This window comes from Dermacentor variabilis, chromosome 3, assembly GCF_050947875.1.
Source record: "Dermacentor variabilis isolate Ectoservices chromosome 3, ASM5094787v1, whole genome shotgun sequence".
Lineage (NCBI taxonomy): Eukaryota > Metazoa > Arthropoda > Arachnida > Ixodida > Ixodidae > Dermacentor > Dermacentor variabilis.
In genome coordinates, this window is record NC_134570.1 from 109546013 (window position 1) to 109555850 (window position 9838).

At 48.6% G+C, this 9838-nt stretch overlaps 1 protein-coding gene across 1 annotated transcript in view; it reads right to left on the minus strand.

The window, feature by feature from the left end:
- LOC142574085 (uncharacterized) overlaps positions 1 to 9449 on the minus strand; it is a 316362-nt gene extending 306913 nt beyond the window's left edge. Inside the window, exon 1 of the mRNA XM_075683254.1 lies at positions 9112 to 9449. Within this exon, the coding sequence (XP_075539369.1) occupies positions 9112 to 9225 (114 nt within the window). The 5' untranslated portion in view covers positions 9226 to 9449. The remainder of the gene's footprint in view (positions 1 to 9111) is intronic.
- Positions 9450 to 9838: the final 389 nt, after the last annotated feature.

Below are 9838 nucleotides of genomic sequence, written 5' to 3' on the forward strand. Positions count from 1 at the left end.
CAGAAGAAGTTGGGCACATGAATGCCGCACCCTAAATGCCACAAATACAAATCCTACATGAACACGAAGACACAATGAAAATGTAATTAATGGTGCCTGTTAATAAGAACAACGCGAGCAATAACTATTGTATGACTTAGTACTCTTCTGATATTTTTGATTCATCCAAAAAATACACTAAGGCGCGCGCAGCAATGGTTTGAAGTTTTTCTGTTGTCCATGGACCCTAAAATTTTTCATAAGGAGAGTGGCCGTCTATCCAAGCCATGTAGTTTTTTCGAAAGGTTCTTGCGGGGAGCATGGTGATTTTTAATATGTACATGATGTTCTATGTCTTCTTCAGCCTGTTCACATGAGCATGTAGCACTGTTAGCTTTTCTTATCCTATACAGGAAGCTTTTAGCATAGGCATCGCTTAGTCGAAGCCTAAGTCACGCCTAAGATTAGGCAGCGCATAACGAGACATGTTCAGACTATGCACGTAATGCGCAGATATTTCTCTAGAAACGCAAGCGGAAACGCAACTATTTTGCCCCAGCTGTAGTTATATGCAGCGTAAAGAGCGCAAAGGCCACAATGGAGGCAGCGTATTTGTTACGAGGCCCGTTTGATTATCCGGCACACCGTAGTGGGGTACTCCGGATTAATTTTGACCACGAAGGGATTTTTAACGTGCCCCCAATGCACGGGACACGGGCGTTTTTGCGTTTCGCCTCCATCGAAATGCGGCCGCCACGGCCGGCATTCGATTCCACAACTCGTGCTTAGCAGCGCAACATATATATAGCCGCTAAGCTACCGCGGCGGGTTCATTGTTACTCTGAACGCGTGTAAGAAAGTGGAGACACCTGGATGAAGTATTCGAGTGAGTGAGTGAGTGAGTGAGTGAGTGAGTGAGTGAGTGAGTGAGTGAGTGAGTGAGTGAGTGAGTGAGTGAGTGAGTGAGTGAGTGAGTGAGTGAGTGAGTGAGTGAAGTGTAGTGTAGTGTAGTGTGCATCCAAAGCACAGTATACGAGAATTTTCGCATTCTGTACCCATCGAAGAGCGCCCGCCGCTGCGATCGCGGAATCAGACCCGCGATGCCGGGCTCCGCCAGTGTTCTTAAATCATATACCAAGTCCAAAACTCCGCTTGAAACTCCGCTTCGGATTACTTTCGGTGCGGGAGTTAATTGACTGATGCTGCACCACTGAGCCACAAGTTGAAACTCGTCGCTACCCCATCGCCTGCCCGGAAGTGCCCGAGAAAGCTAACCTAACTGAAAAAAGAAACGAAGGTATTGCTCAGAAATCGTGCTTATTTGGTTTTGCTTACAGTGCGTGTCGAGATCTTATTTGTTGTAGCGCTCAAAAAGTGGCGCATTGTGCAGTCTAACGCCAAAATTATAAGGAAGTGCTTGGGCCTGCGAAATCATTAGATATGTACAGGTTACTTGGCTGTGCAATTCGCTTACTGAACGGCTCACGACAGAACCGGGACAGAATTATTCTTCGTTATACAGATCGTTTCATCGTAGAGCCATTTTTTGTAGAGACGCTCGACTGCAGTTATTTCTTTTGTCTACAGGTAACGCGACAGTCGGCAGACCACCCGCGCTGTTCGCAAAGCGTTGTGTCCAGGTTTTGAAGCCTGTACCTACGGGTAGATTCGCAACTGGTATAACTGAAGAGCTATGGCACCCAGCAACAGAACGTTACAGCCACCTAGTTCAGTGTTTGCGGCTCTAGGGTAAAGAAATGGCCCGCCAGACGCCATCGCTTAAAGAGGTGGTCCAGAATGCGCATTTCTTTCAATGGAATGTAAAGGACCGTTTGAATTTGGGAATCAGTTTCCAATCATTGTCATTTGCGTCCAATTGCTGTCATCAGACTGTACGGGTATGCGTGCATTATGTCCTCCACTCACGGGCAATGCAATAGGGTTATTGTTTTTATGCGCCGTGACTTGACATATCTTCATCACCCCGTGTCACCTGACAAAGAAAATCGATACATGTGTGACTGCGAAGCAACGTCACTTTCACAATTCTGGGAGCCTACTTATGACCATCAATTCGTCTGAACTGCGAGCTCTTAAGCAAAATTTTGACGACCCCATAGCCGCAGGTGATCACTGGAGATTTCAATGTCCAACTCTATCACTGGGGAAGCTCCAAGATTAACCCGAGGGGCAGAACATTGGTGTTGATTGCCTCTGAACGAGAACTCTGTTAAATGATGGAAGCCCCACCATGCTGCAAGGAACAGCTTATAGTAGCTGCCTCGACCTTAGCTATGTTTCGCGCTCCTTTAACAGAATGGTTCAATGGTTCTCGAACTTGGAAACGCGTGGAACTGACCACATCCCCCCTTATCTCACTATTGAGGGGCTGCCTAGCTCCAAGTTCTCTAGAACCGTCTAATAGACGGACTGGCAGAAACTTAAATAAATCCTGGAAGACTGCTGTCGATATGACATACTATGCAACCTTATGGGTCGCAATAAAAGCTGTCATACAGGTTGCCAAACATTCGATTTTGAAAAGTTCCGCACGCACCGAATTCGACTTCGAGCTAGAGAAACTTCAGGAAATTCGCCAGCGTGCGGAACGAAGATATAGGCGCACAAAGTCCATTCATGATTGGAGATTGGCCAGACGCACACAGAAGAAAATACGGTGTCGCATGACGAAGCTGGCTTAATAGCAATGGATGTCTTTCTTCGAGTCTCTAAGTCCCCCAAAGCCTTTGTCTCTTATATGGAGAACTGTTCGTGGCCTCCGCGCATCGCCTGGACAGCACCACCTAATTAATTCTCTGGCTCTTTACCTGCAACGCAGAGAGACGAAGTCGGAGAGTCCTTCTGCAGGAGGGTTGCCGGTGTAGCAAATTCCACTTGAACCCAGGCTCCCCACCACTTACCATTCTCACGTGATCCCCTTATGGAGAGCCCTTTTACTCTGGACGAAATAGAGGCTGCGCTTGCTTTATGCAGGCGTTCCTCAGCGCCAGGACCAGATGAGATTACATAACGCGCTCTGTGCAACCTTGGTGAACGGGCTGGAAAGGCACTCCTGCTCTTGTACAATGACTCGCGGTAGACTGGCATGGTTTCCCAGGAATGGAAATCAAGTCACCTGATTCCGTTTCTCAAAGCTGGCAAGTCGCCTTTGGACATTGCGTCATACCGTCCGATCGTGATTGCTAGTTGTGTAGGAAAAGTAATGGAACTGATACTTCTAACGCGTGTGGAGTGGTACCTAGAGCACTATGAAATTGACCCAGACACGTTGACAGGATTCAGGCCCGGCCGTTCATCTATACAAAATGTCTTCGACTTGGTAACGTAGGTCGAATTCCAGAAGGCCTGTAAACGCTTGTCTGCTGCCTTGTTTCTAGACGTTAAAGGGGCTTACGATAATGTCACCCGTGAAGCGATCCTTAAAGCGTTGGAAGCAATAGGACTTGGTGGCATGACGTATTTCTGAGTTCGCTTACAGCTACTTACAGATGCGATCGTTCTACGTGTTCACTGGTGATGGCCCGACACCCCAGTATTACAGTAGCCGCGGAGTTCCTCAGGGCGCAGTACTAAGCCCAACGCTCTTTAATCTATAGCCCTTATTGGACTCAAAACATCAAATTATGGGGTTTGACGTGCCAAAACCACTTTCTGATTATGAGGCACGCCGTAGTGGAGGACTCCGGGAATTTCGACCACCTGCGGTTCTTTAACCTGCACCTAAATCTAAGCACACGGGTGTTTTCGCATTCCACCCCCATCGGAATGCGGCCGCCGTGGCCGGGATTCGATCCCGGCCATGGGAGCCATTGGACTACTCGAAAGCTTATCAAGCACCGTTCGACTCTCTAACTACGCCGACAACATCTGTATCTGGACGCCAGGGCTGACACGACTTCAACTTCGCGCTCGGCTTCAGAAGGCGCCCTAATCGACATCATGCTACCTTCTTAAAAAAAGACTGGAGGTGACGTGGGAAAATACGCAGTGGTGGCATTTGCCCGGAAGCCACTATCCGCGTACGACATATAGCAGAAATCACAGCTTCTTGTGTGAACTGTGACTGAGAGAGACCTGTCCTGGACTCCTCACGTGAACCACGTGAAAAAACGACCGATTGGTTTTTGTCATCTGTTGTGGTTCCTTGCAGGAAATAACTGGGGTGTAAACACAAACTATGTTACAGCGGCGCAGGGTGTTGTTTGTTGGGTTCCTCCGGTACAATCTACCTGTTATACTCTTCACCTGCAAAACTAATTTGCGTATAACTCAGAGCATTCAGGACCAAGCTCTGAGGATATGCCTTGAATTACCACGCAGTGCGTCAACGGTTGAAACTAATGTCATTGCTCAAGGTTATTCAATCACGACGCACATCACCGTTGATACAATGCATGCAGATGTCAGGCACATTGCCCGGGCCCCTCCCACCACCTCGCCGCATTCACCTTAGAAAGAACCCGCACGTCATTTAGCACAACTGTCAGTGCATATCATGACTCGCTTACATCGGGGTACACACCTGCGGCCGGGCCAGTGTCTCTTCCGTGGTATTTGTGCCATCCTCAGAATTCCAGGACTTCAGAAAAAGTCAAATCTACCACCATCTGCACTAAAACAATTGAGTTTACTCCTGTTGGGCGAGAGATACAGTAGCCACGTACACATATATATTGACGGATCGACTACAACGACCAGTTCTGGCAGCGCAGTGTTTAAACCGACGATAGGAATGATACTACGCTTCAAGACATCACATTTCACGACGTCCACGGCTGCAGAACGCACGACTCTACGCAGTGCGCTTCAATCTATTGACACAGAGTCCTGGTACATGGACCGTGTTTCCTGACTCGAGGCTGGCTTTAAACAGCATGCAGTCAGGTTCTCCGACGTGGAGCTCACGAACAGCTAACGTACGAAATTGTCAAACTACCTCGCGACGTCAAAAAGAAAGACCACCAAATTATTTTTCAGTGGCTACCTGGCCATTGCGGGATCAATGGAAATGCTCAAGCGGAGAAAGCTGCCCGAGAGTCACATCGAGAACAACACAGCGCTCCCGTTCCTCTTTCAAGGATAGAGGATATAAGGTAGCTTAGTCAACTGGGACGCAATCTCTCTTTAACGGAGTGGGACACCCAAATATAAGGCGCACCAGGTTGCACGAAATGAACCCTTCGCTCCAACTCCGACCTTCACCCAGACTTCACTGAAGCAAGGCACCGCTTCTATACCGGCTGTGGTTGGGAGTGGCTTTCACGAAGGCGTACACTACCTTGATTGGAATGACCGGCAGTGCTGCATGCGACGTCTACGACAGCGATGAGACCATCGAACATTTATTGTGCCACTGTCACCGATTTCAGTCGTAAAGAGAAATTTATCTACCGCATTGCGACCGCATTGCGACCACCGGCCGTTGTCCGTGCAAGTGCTACTTGAAGACCGTCCCCATAGCTCGTCGGCCCACAAAGCTGTGAAGGCGCTTTTGTCTGTCTTGAGTGCGACTGGCCTATATGAACGCCTTTGACTTTCTCAGGCCTTCCACGTGCGCGTGCGAGCTCACCCCGACTTTGCTTGCCCTCAACTCTCTCTATCTTATCTTTCTGTTCCCTCTTTCCCTTCCCCAAGGGTACGGTAGCCAATCATACGCACTTCTGGTTAACATCCCTGCCTTCTGTCTTTATTTCCTCCTCTTTCCTCCAGTTTAACAGCGTCTATCAAGGTTGTCTAAAGCAAGCCCGTGGCAACTTCGGCGTATAGATATCTTGCAACTGTATGCAAACTGCACCGTGAGGGTGCGCGAGAAGAGAAATTACACTGAAAGCGTGCTTATATAATGTCACTGACGATGGAATGAAATAAGACATGCAAACCATGAGTCCGTTATATATATATAATTCTTCGTTGCACCGCGCACAACACGCGCAATCAACATGCTTACATGCGCGGCATTTGGAAAAGCCAATCTTGAGATATCGTCATTTAATATGAAATGAGGACTTAGCGAGGGGCCTGTGGGACCTATGCGAACCAAATCTCAAGTTTCAGAAGAAAACGGCGCCCAAGCGTTGCCACACAATTCGTTTGCCGATGCAAGATCTCGGTGTGCGCACTGACAAGCTGAACAAAGGCTCGTGCGAGCGCTCAAGCTTAGTCTTCGTAACGCAGAATGTTGCACGCGGCTTGCGTGGCGTATGACAGATAACTTCGCTGCACGCTCGAACCGCTCCTTGAAGAAACATCTCGTGTTCGCGCGCTCTCATATATCGTGCACGGAAGGCATCGCCCGATAGCCTGGCATAAATTGGCAGCGCTTGAAATTGGTGCTTTGCGTAATTACTGAAGGCCTTTTGAGAACGATTCCTTACCTAAGCAGTTTGATTTGATTTCTCTCGAACATTGCGGCGAAGATTCAATTTCATTTCACATTTCTTAGAAATTGCGTCTATATTTCGCTTTACCTAGAAATGAGAAATTACTTCGTGCTCGATTAGACAAGTTGTTTTCACGTGACGTCACGTACACGGCTTCTGATCGCGCTAATCAGTACTCGAACATGGCGGCCACGACCACGTTTGTGCGCCGTGTCATCAAGCGTAGATTGTTTTGCTTTTTGAGCGTGACCGATCTGTCGCTCGCCGGAAGACGCACCTGTTGGGCTGTCGCGTTTTTTGTGCACGTAGCCTCTCGACCTGCTAGTAAACAAGATGGCTGCACGATGAAGCCAATTCAAACCCTCTATTGGGAGGTCACCTATCTCGAATATTCGTATATCCCCCAATACGGAAATTTTGCTATGCAAATAACTCCTATTCTCTTGACCGGCACTGCTTTATTGACTATCTGATTGAATATTTATACCACCTGCACGACTTTTTTTCCTGTAACATTATTTTTTTTACTTCGGAAGCCTGCCTGTTAAGTTAGAAGGCATTTGACACGATTCTTTGGTTAAACATCTTCAGCAGATAGCGCGATTCCAGTTCTTCAGCTATATTACTTGAAGGCGTGGACATCACACTTGCAAGAAGAGTGCTAATGTGCCATTTCAAAGTTATTTAACGAGGCCCGTCTGATTATTTATTGATTGAAGCCGCTCAGTTACAATGCTTGAGGCGTGCCTACTTAGTGGCACTATCGAAACTACAGAACGAGATTTACGATATCAAAATTATGGCGAAGTACATCGGCGTTCCTCGTATTGCCTTCTTGAAGGACTTTCGTAACGCGCCCCGGACATGCACGTATTTTTGGGCTGTGTGCCTGTCGAAACTATCGCTTCAAGATTTCTCGCAAATGCATCTGCTTCAGCACTGAGCGGATTCTATTGAGTGACTTGATTGGTTTCCCAGTGGTTCAAGTTATTTATCAGCTTGGGCCACTAGGTATCTACTCGGGCTCGTGAGACCATCGTTGTCGTTCCGACGACGTTATTCCATCGGCATCATTCCATCGGCGCCGTCTGACTCTTGTCATGCCGTTGTCGTCCCGCCTTAATTGCCGACGCAGTAGGCCAAGTTGTCTAATAACTTGGGCCACTCAGTACGTGTTCATGGTGCCTTCACAGCCATTGGAGCCTTGTCACCCGATTGTCGTCATGCTGTCGTCGTTACGTCATCGCCATCTAACTGTCTTCATGCATCAGTTGTCATACCGTCATCGTAAAGCTGCCGTACTCGTTCCACCATAATCACTCCACATCCCTCACTGACTCTCGCCATGCCTTGGTCGTCACACAATCGTCGCCCTGCAGTCTCGGTGACAGTCATCAGAATTTTATTGTCTTCACACCATCGTCATGCCATCGTCGTTATACGGTCGTCGTCATGCATTCGCTTTCATACGATCATCGTGATGTCGTCGTGGTTGTTCCATCGTCTTCATTTTAACTTCGTCGTCCGACTTTCGTCATACCATCGTCGTCACACAACTGCCATAACAACGCCGTCGTCACGCTGCCGTTCTACCATCCCTATTACTTCAGAAACTTCACCCCGTTGTCACGCCACCGTCGTCATACGGTCCACGTCGTTCGTCCTTCGTCATTTTATCGTAGTCATGCTGCCCTCATTCAATCGTAATTACGGCGCCATTGTCACGCCAACGTTGCCATTGCATCGTCGTCAAACACTCGGCGTCATGCGTTCGTTGTCATGTCGTCGATGTTGTCCGGTTGCCGTCATACACTCGTCATCATCCCAGTGTCATTATGCCGTCGTTTTCACGTTGCCGTGGTCATGTCATCGTCATCCTTTCAGAATCGTCGTCTCATTATCATAATGCCATTATCGTCGTACTGCCTTCGTCGGTCCACCACGGTCATCCCTATTTCGTCGTCAATGCGTGGTAGTGATGCCATCACGCTTATGGGTGACCTTGGCAAGAAAGGACAGTAGCAAAGTGGCCCGATACCTGTGACAGTAAGTGGAATGTAGCCGAAGCAACGGAATTCTCAGAATGACCGCTACAGATCTTTAACTAACGAGACTTCCGCGACGCAGTGCGTCTCTGAATTGCTTGAATGCTAATCGCATTACCATCGACTGCCATCGTGAGAGAGGTTAAGCCGTAAACTTTTTTTTTATTTTTTAGGACCACGAATCACAAAAGTTTCGACAGAACATCACCTTGCCGTGCTCTTAATTTGAATGAAGTGTTTGTTTCGAGAGCTTCTTGAAATATCTCCTATCCGTGGTAGCCTATCTCATGAAACAAACTACGTGCACGCTTACGCAAACTGGCAGCAGCAAAAAGAAAATCCATTCGGTGTACACCAGAACAAAGTATATTCGATCTGAGCCTCCTCTCGTTACACTTTAGTACCATCACGTGCGATCGAAATCGTGCGCATTTCGAAGTATTATTGGCGGTAGAAACCGCATCACGCAATGAAGCTCGGATCCGACGAAGCGGAATCTTGACGCGACGGTTAGCACAGCGGCGACGAGGCGGCTGGCCAGATAACCAAAGCGAAAAGAAGGCATAGCCCTAGTCCAACGGCAGTAGAGTAGGACTAAAACAGTGAAACTTTAACAGTAGGACTGTAAGAACCTGTAGTATCTCTAAATATGGATTTATCGAACTAAGAAGACAGGGAACGCTCACTGGGTTAAGCAGGAGTGGCCAGCCCTGGTGCAGTGCATTCCTCGCCATGTTGGGTTGCATGAATAAGATCCCGGCAGAAGACGACACAAACACAACGCGCGCACACAGGGGCATCACATAACACTCGGTGCGAAATGGATACGGCTACGGACGCCAGGTGGGCGAACGCGATGCGAAGCCGCTGGTCGAGCCAGAATAGGGCACAAATCAAGGTCCTCTCATGCAAGGTTGCACTGGTCGCACGCTCGTTTTGTACAGCACCGCGTGGTATAGTGAACGAATTAATGCAATAAAAACAATTCTTCGGGTGACTTCCCGAGCCATGTGCGGCGAAACTCGAGCATGCGCCCGTACAACGAGTGGGCATGTCGCGCGGTTAATCCACGCTCCTTATCGCGAACGAGCAGCTGCTGTCACAACTGTATACCAAAGCGCCAGGATTCGTTATCTCCGATCGCGAAGAGACGCTGGCCGCAGGCGCCGGGCGCAGTAGTCCGCACCGATCACAAGGTCGGTTCTTTGCGGCCATAGCAGGCTTCTCGGCAGGCGGGGAAGGTAGCCTAGCACGATGTGCAGGTTATCGCACGAGCGCCAACCAATCCTCTTTCGAGGAAAGGGAGACATCAGGCCAGCTTCTCTCACTGTTTTTGCTGTTCCTTAAGCTGCGGTTACTCCCGTCCGCTCCCGTCCGAAGAAAGTCACGGAGCATGGAAGCTTTTTTCCTTCC